We start from the raw sequence: 16,353 nt of genomic DNA, 5'->3' as shown, positions 1-16,353 counted from the left end.
ATCAGAACAGCCAAGTGTTTACCTCGTGTTTTCAGGGAAAGTGAAAGTAGCTAGAGCCTCTGCTAAAAATTATTTATAAATCATAGTTTATATATACATATATATAATATATAACTGAGTGGCTACTTTGACACTGAGGAACTGAGTACAATAAAAACGATCTGGTCTGAATTCAAAGAATAGCCCAACCCAATGAAGCGAGAACACATATTGTACAATATTAGGAGGAAATATATATACTGAACAACAATATAAATGCAACCATTTCAAAGATTTTACTGAGTTACAGTTCATAGAACGAAATTTGTCTATTTAAATAAATTAATAAATCCCTAATCTATGGATTTCACATGATTGGACAGGGGTGCAGCAATGGGTAGGACAGGGAGCCGTCCACCTACTAGGGTGCCAGGCCCAGCCAATCAGAATGAGTTTTTCCACACAAAAGGGATTTATTAATGACAGAAACCCCTCCTCAGACAATTCGGCAGGTGAAGAAGCCGGATGTGGAAGTCCTGGGCTGGCATGGTTACACATGGTCTGCGGTTGTGAGGCCAGTTGGATGTACTGCCAAATTCTCTAAAACGACATTGGAGGTGGCTTGTGATAAAGAAATGAACATCCAATTCTCTGGCAACAGCTCTTCCTTTAGTCAGCATGCCAATTGCACAATCCCTCAAAACTTGAGAAATCTATGGCATTGTGTTGGGTGACAAAACTGCACATTTTAGAGTGGCCTTTTATTGTCCTCAACACAGGGTGCATCTGTGTAATGAGCATGCTGTTTAATCAGCTTCTTGATATGCCACACCTGTCAGGTGGATGGATTATATTGGCAAAGGAGAAATGATAGGGTGCAACTCCTATTACTAGTCTGTTCAACCTCTCTTTCGTATCATCTGAGATTCCTAAAGATTGGAAAGCGGCCGCGGTCATCCCCCTCTTCAAAGGGGAGACACTCTAGACCCAAACTGTTACAGACCTTTATCCATCCTGCTCTACCTTTCTAAAGTCTTCGAAAGCCAAGTGAACAAACAGATCAGCTACCATTTTGAATCCCACCATACCTTCTCTGCTATGCAATCTGGTTTCCGAGCTGGTCACAGGTGCACCAAGGTCCTAAACAATATCATAACCGCCATCGATAAATCGATACATCGATAAGTCTCTATGGGGTTCCACAAGGTTCAATTCTCGGGCCGACTCTTCTCTGTATATATCAATGATGTCGCTCTTGTGATTATTTGATCCACCTCTACGCAGACAACACCATTCTGTATAGATATGTCCCTTCTTTGGACACTGTGTTAACAAACCTCAAAATGAGCTTTGACGCCATACAACGCTCCTTCTGTGGCCTCCAACTGCTCTTAAATGCTAGTAAAAACGAAATGCATGCTTTTCAACCGATCGCTGCCCGCACCCGCCCGTCTGACTAGCATCACTACTCTGGACGGTTCTGACTCAGAATATGTTGACAACTATAAATACCTAGGTGTCTGGCTAGACTGTAAACTCTCCTTCCAGACTTACATTAAGCATCTTCAATCCAAAGTTAAATCTAGAATCAGCTTCCTATTTCGCAAGAAAGCCTTCTTCACTCATGCTGCCAAACATACTCTCGTAAAACTGACTATCCTCCCGATCCTTGACTTCTGCGATGTCATTTACAAAATAGCCTCCAACACTCGACTCAGCACATGGGATGCAGTCTGTTACGGATACAGTTATCCTGTGTGTGTGTGTGTATCCTGTGTGTGTTTCTTTTCTTTCCTTCTCCCCTCACAGGTGAAAATCATCACTCCCCAATCAGTCAAAAATCAATCATCAATCAGAAGACACACCTCCTCCTATTTCCTAACCTATCACAGTTCCTTCCCCATGGTTTAAAAACCCCATCATTTGTTTGTTCTAGAGCTCAATCTCTCTGTAAATGCCATGTCTGTAGGTCTCTGTGTTTCACTCTCGCTTTGTGTCTTAACCTCTCTTTTGTTTAAGCACCTCATAGCAGTTTGTCATCACCTGTGAGTATTGTTTTTGGTTATGGTGTTTGTTTGTTGCTGGTGGGAAAAGGGGGAAACCAAGACAAGTCGCCCATGGGCATACACTACCCGTAGGTGAACTTTGTTAAATACACTAGTTAGAACTGGGCGGACCACCCACTGTATTTTTGGTTAGTTAGTTAGCTGTTGTTAAAGTAGGCTAGTCTAGCTTAGGGGTGTTTTTGAATACTTATTGTTTCTTTCCTTGGGTCCAGCCCAGCCCCTTTTCCTGCTCCCCCCATTACCGTGTGTTTATAAATAAACCTGGAGTTTGACGGTAGATTTCTGTTGTCGTGGTTATTTCGTTCACACTTTTATTTTGTCACAATAATAATTTGCATGAGTTATGTTACGGGTCTCATTACCATCCCCCCTAGACTGTCGGGCCAAAAGGGATTCGTAACAGTCTATCACAGTGCCATCCATTTTGTCACCAAAGCCCCATATACTACCCACCAGTGCGACCTGTACGCTCTCGTTGGCTGGTCCTTGCTACTTATTCGTCGCCAATCCCAAGTCAGAAATCTGACCATAATTATATCCTCCTGATTCCTGCTTACAAGCAAAAAATGTAAGCAGGAAGCACCAGTGACTCGGTTAATAAAAAAGTGGTCAGATGAAGCAGATGCTAAGCTACAGGACTGTTTTCCTAGCACAGACTGGAATATGTTATGGGATTCTTCCTATGGCATTGAGGAGTACACCACATCAGTCACTGGCTTCATCAATAAGTGCATCTGACGTCGTACCCACAGTGACTGTACGTAATGTACATACCCCAAACAGAAGTCATGAGTTACAGGCAACATCTGCACTGAGCTAAAGGGTAGAGCTGCCACTTTCAAGGAGTAGGACTCTAACCAGGAAGCTTCCGACAAACCATCAAACAGCCAAAGACTAAGATCGAATCGTACTACGATGCTCGTCGGATGTGGCAGGGCTTGCAAACTATTACAGACTACAAAGGGAAGCACAGCCGAGAGCTGCACAGTGACATGTGCCTACCAGATGAGCTAAATTACTTATATGCTCACTTCGATGCAAGTAACACTGAAACATGCATGAGAGCATCAGTTATTCCGGACGACTGTGTGATCACGCTCTCCGCAGCCGATGTGAGTAAGACCTTTAAACAGGTCAACATTCACAAGGCCGCAGGGCCAGACGGATTACCAGGACGTGTACTCTGAGCGTGCGCTGACCAACTGGCAAGTGTCTTCACTGACCTGTTCAACCTCTCCCTGTCTGAGTCTGTAATATCAACATGTTTCAAGCAGACCACCATAGTTCCTGTGCCCAAGAACACTAAGGTAACCTGCCTAAATGACTATCGATCCGTAACACTCACGTCTGTAGCCATGAAGTGCTTTGAAAGGCTGGTCATGGCTCACATCAACACCATTATCCCAGAAACCCTAGACCCACTTCAATTTGCATACTGCCCCAACAGATCCACAGATGATGCAATCTCTATTGCACTCCACACTGCCCTTTCACACCTGGATAAAAGGAGCATCTATGTGAGAATGCTATTCATTGACTACAGCTCAGCGTTCAATACCATAGTGCCCTCAAAGCTCATCACTAAGCTAAGGACCCTGGGACTAAACACCTACCTCTGCAACTGGCGGGGCGCCCCAAGGCGGTAAGGGTTGGTAACAACACATCCGCCACGCTGGTCCTCAACACAGGGGTCCCTCAGGGGTGTGTGTTCAGTCCCCTCCTGTACTCCCTGTTCACTCATGACTGCATGGTCAGGCACAATTCCAACACCATCATTAAGTTTGCCGATGACCCAACAGTGGTAGGCCTGATCACCAATAATGACGAGACAGCATATAGGGAGAAGTTCAGAGACCTGGCCATGTGGTGCCAGGACAACAACCTCTCCCTCAAGGTGATCAAGACTATGGAGATGATTGTGGACTTCAGGAAACAGCAGAGGGTGCACCCCCTTATCTACATTGACGGGAGTGCAGTGGAGGAGGTTGAAAGCTTCAAGTTCCTTGGCATACAATTCACTATCAAACTGAAATGGACCTCCCACACAGACAATGTGGTGAAGAAGGCGCAACAGAGCCTCTTCAACCTTAGGAGGCTAAAGAAATTTGGCTTGGCACCTAAAACCCTCACAAACCTTTACAGATGCAAAATTGAAAGCATCCTGTCAAGGTGTATCACTGCCTGGTACGGCAACTGCCCCGCCCGCAACTGCAAGGCTCTCCAGAAGGTGGTACTTTCTGCCCAACACCCAACGCGGGGCAAACTACCCGCCCTCCAGGACACCTTCAGCACCTGCTGTCACAGGAAGGCCAAAAGGATCATCAAGGACATCAACCACCCAAGCCACTGCCTGTTCACCCCACTATCATCCAGAAGGCGAGGTCAGTACAGGTGCATCAAAGCTGGGACCGAGAGACTGAAAAACAGCTTCTATCTCAAGACCATCAGACTGTTAAACAGCCATCACTAGCACATTCGAGGCTGCTGCATATAGGCATGGACTTGAAATCACTGGACACTTTAAGGAATGGAACACTAATCACTTTAATAATGTTTACATATCTGGCATTACTCATCTCATATGTATATACTGTATTCTATACTATTCTACGGTATCTTAGTCACTTAATAATGTTTACATATCTTGCATTACTCATCTCATGTGTATATACTCTATTCTATACTATTCTACTGTATCTTAGTCCGTTCTGACATCGCTCGTCCATATGTATATATTCTTAATTCATTCCTACTTAGATTTGTGTGTATGTTGTGTAATTTATTAGATATTACTTGTTAGATATCACTGCACTGTCGGAGCTCGAAGCACAAGCATTTTGCTACACCCGCAATAATATATGCTAATCACGTGTATGTGATGGGTCTTACATTTTGATTTGATGTATATATTACTTCAATTACCTCAACTAACCGGTGCCCCCGAACATTGACTCTGTACCGGTACACCCTGTATATAGCCCCGCTATTGTTATTTTACTGCTGTTCTTTAATTATTTTATTTTTATTTCTTATTTTTTGGGTTATGAACTGCATTGTTGGTTAAGGGCTTGTAAGTAAGCATTTCACTGTAAGGTCTACACTTGCATGTGACAAATCAAATTTGATTTAACTAGTCAATTAATGGTACCCAATCTATCTGCATTGACGCTACGCACACTCACTTGACAAAATATACATAGTATGTACACACTCACTCACACACAATACATTGACACTCAAAACCCATACACATTCACTACATATGCACACATAGACATAATACACACACACATACCAAATCAACACAAACACACAAACATTATTATCTATCCTGATGCCTAGTCACTTTACCCTGCCTTCATGTAAACTCAGCAAAAAAAGAAGCATCCCTTTTTCAGGACCCTGTCTTTCAAAGATAATTCGTAAAAATCCAATGATCTTCATTGTAAAGGGTTTAAACACTGTTTCCCATGCTTGTTCAATGAACCATAAACAATCAATGAACATGCACCTGTGAAATAGTCGTTAAGACACTAACAGCTTACAGACTGTAGGCAATTAAGGTCACAGTTATGAAAACTTAGGCCACTAAAGAGGCCTTTCTACTGACTCTGAGAAATACCAAAAGAAAAATGCCCAGGGACCCTGCTCATCTGTGTGAACGTGCCTTAGGAATGCTGCAAGGAGGCATGAGGACAGTAGATGTGGCCAGGGCAATAAATTGCAATGTCTATACTGTGAGACGACTGACAGCGCTACAGGGAGATAGGATGGACAGCTGATCGTCCTCCCAGTGGCAGACCACATGTAACAACACATGCACAGGATCGGTACATCCGAACATCACATCTGCGGGACAGGTACAGGATGGCAACAACAGCTGCCCGAGTTACACCAGGAATGCATAATCCCTCCATTAATGCTCAGACTGTCCGCAATAGGCTGAGAGAGGATGGACTGAGAGCTTGTAGGCCAGTTGTAAGGCAGGTCCTCACTAGACATCACCAACAACGTCGCCTATGGGCACAAACCCACCATCGCTGGGCCAGACAGGACTGTCAAAAAGTGCCCTCCACAGACGAGTCGCGGTTTTGTCTCACCAGGGGTGATGGCCGGATTCGCGTTTATCATCGAAGGAATGAGCGCTACACCGATGCCTGTACTCTGGAGCGGGATCGATTTGGAGGTGGAGGGTCCGACATGGTCTGGGGCGGTGTGTCATAGCATCATCGGACTGAGATTGTTGCCATTGCAGGCAATCTCAACGTTGTGCGTTACAGGTAAGACATCCTTCTCCCTCATATAGTACCCTTCCTGCAAGCTCATCCTGACATGACCCTCCAGCATGACAATGCCACCAGCCATACTGCTGTGTGTGATTTCCTGCAAGACAGGAATGTCAGTGTTCTGCCATGGCCAGCGAAGAGCCCAGATCTCAATCCCATTGAACACATCTGGGACCTGTTGGATCGGAGAGTGAGGGCTTGGGCCATTCCTCCCAGAAATGTCAGAGAACTTGCAGGTGCCTTGGTGGAAGAGTGGGGTAACATCTCACAGCAAGAACTGGCAAGTCTGGTGCAGTCCATGAGGAGGAGATGCACTGCAGTACTTAATGCAGCTGGTGGCTACACCAGATACTGACTGTTACTGTTACTTTTGATTTTGAACCCCCTTTTGTTCAGGGACACATTTTTTCCATTTCTGTTAGTCACATGTCTGTGGAACTTCTTCAGTTTATGTCTCAGTTGTTGAATCTTGTTATGTTCATACAAATATTTACACACGTTAAGTTTGCTGAAAATTAACGCAGTTGACAGTGAGAGGACATTTCTGTTTTTGCTGAGTTTACATATCTACCTGAAATACTTTGTACCACTGCACATTAATCTGGTACTGGTACTCTCTGTCACGTTCATTCAAAATCGAACCCAGAAGCAGACCAGGACAAGGAGAGTAGGAAGAAGGTGAGTATTTATTTACAAGTGAATATGAATGGGTAGATATATCCAGGTGGCGTAGCGGGCAGCGGTGGTGAGTTGATGGGAGAAAAATAGGTGGATCCAATGGGGTAGCGGAATTCTCCGACGACCAGGCGGGAATGGGGTAAATGATCCGGGTGAGTAACTGAAGACAGAACAAACGGAGGTAAGTTTAATGCAAGCAATACGTAAAAAACAACAAAACAAATTCTATCTAACTTGAGGCTGATACTATGGCACGACATACTGTTCATGGCTAACGATCCGGCAGGGAATGGATGTCAGGTCCGGGCTTATGAAGAGGAGAGATGATGATCAGGACCAGGTGTGCAGATAGCTGATGGGATACAGGTGCGGGTAATCAGAACTCCCAACTGGCTACATTGCCCGGCAACCAGACAGGGTGCGTTCCAGGACGCCGGAAAAAACACTCCAGGACAGAACACAGGCAAAAAACAGACTTAGGAAACGGGATTCGTGACACTCTCTGTAAATAGCTCAATTATTGTGTATTTTATTTTATTTCTTGTGTTACTATTTTATTTTGTATTATTATTTGGAAACTCATGCATCATTGGGAAGGGCTTGTAAACAAGCATTTCACATTAAAGTTTACACCAGTAGTAAATAAAATACAAATATTGGTCACATACACATATTTAGCAGATGTTATTGCGGGTGTAGCGAAATGCTTGTTTTCCTAGCTCCAACAGTAGAGTAATATTCAGCGCATGTGACAAATAAAAATATATTTGAGTTGATATAGTACTAGGGAAGCTCTAATGCAAAACCTAATATTCCTATCATGAGCTGTAGGCTAAACTGATCACAATATAATATGACTATAGGCCTAAAACATTTAGCTACATAAGGAACATATCATTTTTGGTTTCAATTAATGTAGGCTAATAGAATAGCTCTGTATGTGACACTGTGTTCTGAGGACCACCAAGCTGTTCCAAAATCCTGTGATCCACAATATCGGGGACATCTGTTTCAGTGCAGGTTTTGCACTCCAATGACAATTGTGTTATGTGTCCTTAAATGTTTATAGCAGTTCCAGCCACATTGCGGAACGAACCTCAGGGGGGAGAGTATGGGCAGTTCATGTCCTCACTCAGAGCAAAGGGTTCATGTTTTTCAAACTCCACATGTTTCTTGTAGCCTTTTATGCAAAAATATTATGGATTCTTGTAAGAGGGTTCACTTTGGGATAACTTTTTAACTCATTACACAACACTGTGTCTGTGTCTGTGTGTGTGTGTGTGTGTGTGTGTGTGTGTGTGTGTGTGTGTGTGTGTGTGTGTGTGTGTGTGTGTGTGTGTGTGTGTGTGCATGCGTGTGTTGTCCAGTCCTCTCATCCTCCCTCTCAGGAGCAGCCACAGTGGTCCACTACCATAGATGGTATCTTCCCATAAATGATCTGCTCCATGCGGTTGAAGTAGAGCATGTTGATGGGGGACATCTTAGTTGGAGTACAACAGGGCCCTGTGGTGCCCCGGGGGTTAGCCTTGTTCACCAGGTGAGTGTGGGGGTACTTCTGGAGGTGCATGTACTCACACTCTCCAGAACAGTAGTTGGCCTTGTAGCGTTTGGGGGCAATGATCCAGTCCCACCCAAAGGCCTCAAAGTCAACGGTGAGGGGGTAGCGGCAGCATCGCGTCTCTGAGGACTCTTCATCACAGTCCAGGCCTGAGGCCCTCCGGGAACGTTTTAGGCTCTCCAATATCTTCACCTCCATGAAGGGTTGCTGTGAATGGAATGACAATAAGAATGAAATCCAAAACAAAACAGCACTGCAAACATCTGGTGGCATAACTCTGATGGAATGAAATCTCCACTGTGGATGGATTATGTGTATACATGGTTGTCAATAATAATACATTTGATTAAACCTTGTAACCAACCTATTATAAACCTTGTAACCAACCTAAAGGCAAAATCACATTCCAAATCCTGATGATATAATTACATTCCAGATGGTAGTCAGCCTACACTGTAGGCCTGTACTTACCAGTCCCTCTTCTCCCAGCTCAGCTACCTTGACAGCCAAGTCCTGCCCTTTCGAATCATAAGCTTTGATCTCGAGACCATAATGAGTTTCTGGCTGATGAAGCCAGGTTTTGAGTAATTGATTGATGTCTACACTTTGCCAAGAGCTTGCACCAGAAGCCACATCGATCTTCAGGGAGAGGATCCGTATGCGTGAGTTTCCCTCAGTGGTTGCTTTTATGCGGGAGATTTGCAAGAAGACAGTTGTGACGGTGTCAGCTGGTCGCAGGTGCACCCAAAGTTGTGCATGTAAAATGTTGTTAGGTCGAATCTTCGGACTGAGATTGAAGAAACAACAAGATGGTATTCCGTCTTGTTGTGACATTGGTCCAGCTAAAAAGAGAAGAGTTAGAATAAGTCAATTTGGAACCCAATTACGCACAGCACACCGGTGAATTTACGCACAGACTTTTCTGGTTCCATGGCGCATGGCAGGCATAAACTACCCACTTTTGTATGAGAAAATACTTAATTACTTACGTTTTGCCATGGTTATGATCGTTTCAGTGGTGGCACGCTCCTCATCCTCCACACGATGCTCATACTGGTCTATAAATTGTGTCAAGGGAGGCGCTTTCGGTAAGAGCTGCCTGATCATGTCTCGGCTGATGTTTGGAGCCTGCTCCAGCCGCAGAATGCTGAGAATTTGGGATCTGATGTTGTGGAGTCTCATTAGTTTGCTCTGTTCTCTGAACTCGCAGTTTGAGCATTGCTGTACTTCTCCCTCTTCTGTTACGTTGGCTTGGCGCCTCGTGGTTTCATTCATCCCCATGGTGGTGCAAAGTACACCTAAGAGTGTCAGGTAAAGCATAAATTGCATCCTGTCACTTGTCTTTTTAATCCCACTTTGGACAGGATAGCCTATTCCAGGCCTATATAACACAGTGACAAATATTTTAATTACTATTTTTTATAATCTCCCCATCTCCCTTTTATGATTCTGATTGGCTGCATTAGAGATTAATGTTTTGTTTCCGTTTTAAAGAGATAGGCAGCTTTAAAATGCTATAGGCCAATCTGTAGCTATGTTTCCATCCTATTGGCAACAGATTTTCTTGCGAATATTCTAGACTCCACTTAAAGAAAATATACAAATTTTCCACCTGTGGTGTGTTTCCACCAAAATGACTGGTTGTGGATACAAATCAGTGCCTGATGACGTAGTGCACACAAAATGTACGCCTACTTTTTCACGCACGTTTTTTTATTCCATCGCATTTTCAACACTAGTGTAATTTTGTCACAAAAAAACTGTTGCATTAAATAGCAAATGTGCAGTGGCGATTTTAGCATGTAAATCTTGGTGGGGCAAAAAAATAAAATATATGTGGGATGCATGCCAGCAAAGCCACTACACAACACAACACTAAACAATACATGAATTGCACTATAACGGTGACAAACTGTCCCCACAAACTGCTAGGGCCTACATAAAGCTGTCCCAACGGCAGTCCTAACATCTTACCACTGCTACAACTGGTTATCAGCAGATCCTTGTCTGGCAGGGACACAGTTCATTCAGCCTCATTTACTGCCATAAATGATATAGCTGACTTGCTTAAACAAATGTGATTTCTAATGACAAATGAGATGTACAAACTATGGTATAAAGGGACGACAAGCGAATAAGAGGCAATTCGTAATTAATGACATTAATGAGTGAACTCGGAGGGACGTAGTCAATTTAACTATTTGTTTAGCACTTTTAAAATGTACATTGACCGAATTCAGAACATGAGCCGTTCTTACAGTGTTCTCCCTGTACACCAAGTCAGAACCGTCGGATAAATGAAGGGGCCATATAAGCAGACAATGAAAGCTCTTACAAAATTTGATGATTACATTTCTCTAAAACAGGTTATAGGCTACATGTGTACCACCAAGTCAGGACAGTAGGCAAAATTAAGAGGGGTACATAGACCAAATTATTAGGGTGAGGCACATGGGCTACTAACATCTTACTACACAACATACACTTAGTATTACTTTCTTAGCTACAGTGTACATATCTCCCTGGCATATTACATAATTTATACCAGCAGCATACAATACATTTTTGCACTCACCTTGTTGTGCTGTGCTTACTTGAACAGGAAGGTGGCACTTCACAGAGTGGTTAAAGTGCCCAGCCATCCCTTTACTTAGGTTTATGTGTATTAGGTAGTTGTTGTGGAATTGTTAGATTACTTGTTGATATTGCTGCATTGTCAAAGCACAAGCATTTCGCTACACTTACAATAACATCTGCTAACCATGTGTATGTGACCAATAAAATTTGATTTTATTATATTTTAATTTTCGAGGTCGACCCTTAGACTTCCCCATGAGTGACAGAACACTGAGATAATCACGGCGCAACTAGAGAACATTACCAACATCTAACCTCCATATTTTCTGCTGGCTGCCCCACCACCACAGAAAGATCTGAGCTAGGCTTGAACACCTGCATTTTGGAGCTGCCTTACTCAAGAAGGCAAAAAAGAGACCATGTTTGTATGCGGCTTTATGAACTCAATGATTTTTTTTAACATGAGAGACTCGTCACTGGTAGAATTTAGTTGGCACTTTATTTCCCCAAACACCCACAGACCCACAAGGTTGAGGTTACTCATGGACAGTAATTATTATTTTTTTGTTGCATTGATGCATTGTGTCTTCTAACTGTCCAAGAATAGGATCCAAAGTGTTAGGATATATTTGTTCCCATAAATACAAAGGAGGATGTCTCTCCTCATACCTCTGGCACTTTAGTCAGACTGCTAGATTGTGTAAAAACGTTATGATGGGGCCGGCAACAGAGTTCCTATTGACTAAGCACCACAGAGACCAATCAGGAGAGAATACATACAAGTCAAGGGTGCCAATTGAAAGTCAAGGGGTGTGTCTGTGCCTTTTGGATTACTCTCTCTTTACAGAGAACCCCTGTGGTTCAAGTCAAGAGCTACCCTTCCCTTTCAGTCTGTTCTGCGCATGTCTGAAAGCGACAGAGCCAGCAGCCAAGAGAGTTTTTCACAGTATGTCATAAAAAATGATTACACTTATGAATGTATGTAAAATGCTAAAATGTATTAGATCCAGTACAATGGAATAACTAAGACCTGAATTTGAATGCAGAGTGTTCCGATTCCTCCTTCTCTTTCTGTCCAGCAGGTCAACCAAAAACACTTGGCCTGATGGTTCATGCAGAAGCAATATAGAAATGTTTTGATCCCTTGAATGATTTTACTATTAAATGACCCATATCACAACGCTCATACCTCTTACATTTACATTTACATTTAAGTCATTTAGCAGACGCTCTTATCCAGAGCGACTTACAAATTGGTGAATTCACCTTATGACATCCAGTGGAACAGCCACTTTACAATAGTGCATCTAAATCATTTAAGGGGGGTGAGAAGGATTACTTATCCTATCCTAGGTATTCCTTGAAGAGGTGGGGTTTCAGGTGTCTCCGGAAGGTGGTGATTGACTCCGCTGTCCTGGCGTCGTGAGGGAGTTTGTTCCACCATTGGGGGGCCAGAGCAGCGAACAGTTTTGACTGGGCTGAGCGGGAACTGTACTTCCTCAGTGGTAGGGAGGCGAGCAGGCCAGAGGTGGATGAACGCAGTGCCCTTGTTTGGGTGTAGGGCCTGATCAGAGCCTGGAGGTACTGCGGTGCCGTTCCCCTCACAGCTCCGTAGGCAAGCACCATGGTCTTGTAGCGGATGCGAGCTTCAACTGGAAGCCAGTGGAGAGAGCGGAGGAGCGGGGTGACGTGAGAGAACTTGGGAAGGTTGAACACCAGACGGGCTGCGGCGTTCTGGATGAGTTGTAGGGGTTTAATGGCACAGGCAGGGAGCCCAGCCAACAGCGAGTTGCAGTAATCCAGACGGGAGATGACAAGTGCCTGGATTAGGACCTGCGCCGCTTCCTGTGTGAGGCAGGGTCGTACTCTGCGGATGTTGTAGAGCATGAACCTACAGGAACGGGCCACCGCCATGATGTTAGTTGAGAACGACAGGGTGTTGTCCAGGATCACGCCAAGGTTCTTAGCGCTCTGGGAGGAGGACACAATGGAGTTGTCAACCGTGATGGCGAGATCATGGAACGGGCAGTCCTTCCCGGGAGGAAGAGCAGCTCCGTCTTGCCGAGGTTCAGCTTGAGGTGGTGATCCGTCATCCACACTGATATGTCTGCCAGACATGCAGAGATGCGATTCGCCACCTGGTCATCAGAAGGGGGAAAGGAGAAGATTAATTGTGTGTCGTCTGCATAGCAATGATAGGAGAGACCATGTGAGGTTATGACAGAGCCAAGTGACTTGGTGTATAGCGAGAATAGGAGAGGGCCTAGAACAGAGCCCTGGGGGACACCAGTGGTGAGAGCGCGTGGCGAGGAGACAGATTCTCGCCACGCCACCTGGTAGGAGCGACCTGTCAGGTAGGACGCAATCCAAGCGTGGGCCGCGCCGGAGATGCCCAACTCGGAGAGGGTGGAGAGGAGGATCTGATGGTTCACAGTATCGAAGGCAGCCGATAGGTCTAGAAGGATGAGAGCAGAGGAGAGAGAGTTAGCTTTAGCAGTGCGGAGCGCCTCCGTGATACAGAGAAGAGCAGTCTCAGTTGAATGACTAGTCTTGAAACCTGACTGATTTGGATCAAGAAGGTCATTCTGAGAGAGATAGCGGGAGAGCTGGCCAAGGACGGCACGTTCAAGAGTTTTGGAGAGAAAAGAAAGAAGGGATACTGGTCTGTAGTTGTTGACATCGGAGGGATCGAGTGTAGGTTTTTTCAGAAGGGGTGCAACTCTCGCTCTCTTGAAGACGGAAGGGACGTAGCCAGCGGTCAGGGATGAGTTGATGAGCGAGGTGAGGTAAGGGAGAAGGTCTCCGGAAATGGTCTGGAGAAGAGAGGAGGGGATAGGGTCAAGCGGGCAGGTTGTTGGGCGGCCGGCCGTCACAAGAAGCGAGATTTCATCTGGAGAGAGAGGGGAGAAAGAGGTCAGAGCACAGGGTAGGGCAGTGTGAGCAGAACCAGCGGTGTCGTTTGACTTAGCAAACGAGGATCGGATGTCGTCGACCTTCTTTTCAAAATGGTTGACGAAGTCATCTGCAGAGAGGGAGGGGGAGGAGGATTCAGGAGGGAGGAGAAGGTGGCAAAGAGCTTCCTAGGGTTAGAGGCAGATGCTTGGAATTTAGAGTGGTAGAAAGTGGCTTTAGCAGCAGAGACAGAGGAGGAAAATGTAGAGAGGAGGGAGTGAAAGGATGCCAGGTCCGCAGGGAGGCGAGTTTTCCTCCATTTCCGCTCGGCTGCCCGGAGCCCTGTTCTGTGCGCTCGCAATGAGTCGTCGAGCCACGGAGCGGGAGGGGAGGACCGAGCCGGCCTGGAGGATAGGGGACATAGAGAGTCAAAGGATGCAGAAAGGGAAGAGAGGAGGGTTGAGGAGGCAGAATCAGGAGATAGGTTGGAGAAGGTATGAGCAGAGGGAAGAGATGATAGGATGGAAGAGGAGAGAGTAGCGGGGGAGAGAGAGCGAAGGTTGGGACGGCGCGATACCATCCGAGTAGGGGCAGTGTGGGAAGTGTTGGATGAGAGCGAGAGGGAAAAGGATACAAGGTAGTGGTCGGAGACTTGGAGGGGAGTTGCAATGAGGTTAGTGGAAGAACAGCATCTAGTAAAGATGAGGTCGAGCGTATTGCCTGCCTTGTGAGTAGGGGGAAGGTGAGAGGGTGAGGTCAAAAGAGGAGAGGTGTGGAAAGAAGGAGGCAGAGAGGAATGAGTCAAAGGTAGACGTGGGGAGGTTAAAGTCGCCCAGGACTGTGAGAGGTGAGCCGTCCTCAGGAAAGGAGCTTATCAAGGCATCAAGCTCATTGATGAACTCTCCGAGGGAACCTGGAGGGCGATAAATGATAAGGATGTTAAGCTTGAAAGGGCTGGTAACTGTGACATCATGGAATTCAAAGGAGGCGATAGACAGATGGGTAAGGGGAGAAAGAGAGAATGACCACTTGGGAGAGATGAGGATCCCGGTGCCACCACCCCGCTGACCAGAAGCTCTCGGGGTGTGCGAGAACACGTGGGCGGACGAAGAGAGAGCAGTAGGAGTAGCAGTGTTATCTGTGGTGATCCATGTTTCCGTCAGTGCCAAGAAGTCGAGGGACTGGAGGGAGGCATAGGCTGAGATGAACTCTGCCTTTTTGGCCGCAGATCGGCAGTTCCAGAGGCTACCGGAGACCTGGAACTCCACGTGGGTCGTGCGCGCTGGGACCACCAGATTAGGGTGGCCGCGGCCACGCGGTGTGGAGCGTTTGTATGGTCTGTGCAGAGAGGAGAGAACAGGGATAGATAGACACATAGTTGACAGGCTACAGAAGAGGCTATGCTAATGCAAAGGAGATTGGAATGACAAGTGGACTACACGTCTCGAATGTTCAGAAAGTTAAGCTTACGTAGCAAGAATCTTATTGACTAAAATGATTGAAATGATACAGTACTGCTGGAGTAGGCTAGCTGGCAGTGGCTGCGTTGTTGACTTTGTAGGCTAGCTGGCAGTGGCTGCGTTGTTGACACTACACTAATCAAGTCGTTCCGTCGAGTGTAATAGTCTCTACAGTGCTGCGATTCGGGGGCTAGCTGGCTAGCTAGCAGTGTTGATTGCGTTACGTTACGTTAAAAGAACGACAATAGCTGGCTAGCTAACCTAGAAAATCGCTCTAGACTACACAATTGTCTTAGATACAAAGACGGCTATGTAGCTAGCTAGCTACGATCAAACAAATCAAACCGTTGTACTGTAATGAAGTGAAATGAAAATGTGATACTACCTGTGGAGCGAAGCGGAATGTTGACCGGGTAGTTGAAGTTCTATTCGGTAGAGGTTGGCTAGCTGTTGGCTAGCTAGCTAGCAGTATCTCCTACGTTAAGGACGACAAATAGCTGGCTAGCTAACCTCGGTAAATTAAGATAATCACTCTAAGTCTACACACTCTAAACTACACAATTATCTTGGATACGAAGACAGCAAAGACAACTATGTAGCTAGCTAACACTACACTAATCGAGTCGTTCAGTTGAGTGTAATAGTTTCTACAGTGCTGGTGGACGGTGGACGTTAGCTAGCTGCTTAGCTAGCTGCTGGGCAGATAGCAGTGTAGACTACGTTAGGACGACGAAATACGATAATTACGCAATTATCTTTGATACAAAGACGGCTATGTAGCTAGCTAAGAAGAAATTGCTAAGATTAGACAAATCAAACCGTTGTACTATAATGAAATGTAATGAAAAGTTATACTA

General features: G+C 45.3%; 1 protein-coding gene across 2 annotated transcripts; it reads right to left on the bottom strand.

The window, feature by feature from the left end:
* Positions 1 to 7,016: 7,016 nt before the first annotated feature.
* Positions 7,017 to 9,935, bottom strand: LOC135542510 (growth/differentiation factor 8-like). 2 transcript variants are annotated; one of them, XM_064969521.1, is made up of 5 exons: positions 9,557 to 9,935; positions 9,039 to 9,409; positions 8,585 to 8,774; positions 7,272 to 7,454; positions 7,017 to 7,169 (listed from the first exon to the last, which is right to left on the bottom strand). In XM_064969521.1, exons 1-4 carry the CDS (start codon positions 9,894 to 9,896, stop codon positions 7,318 to 7,320), a joined length of 1,038 nt encoding a protein of 345 aa, XP_064825593.1. In that variant the 5' UTR covers positions 9,897 to 9,935; the 3' UTR covers positions 7,017 to 7,169; positions 7,272 to 7,317. The 2 variants fall into 2 exon arrangements, with proteins under 2 accessions (XP_064825593.1, XP_064825592.1); XM_064969520.1 differs by lacking the exon at positions 7,017 to 7,169 and having other exon boundaries at positions 7,368 to 8,774.
* Between the last annotated feature and the right edge of the window lie 6,418 nt (positions 9,936 to 16,353).

Source organism: Oncorhynchus masou, chromosome 6 (genome assembly GCF_036934945.1).
Source record: "Oncorhynchus masou masou isolate Uvic2021 chromosome 6, UVic_Omas_1.1, whole genome shotgun sequence".
In the NCBI taxonomy this organism is placed as follows: Eukaryota; Metazoa; Chordata; class Actinopteri; order Salmoniformes; family Salmonidae; genus Oncorhynchus; species Oncorhynchus masou.
Note: the sequence above shows the minus strand (reverse complement) of the source record. Positions and strands in the feature narration are given on the sequence as shown.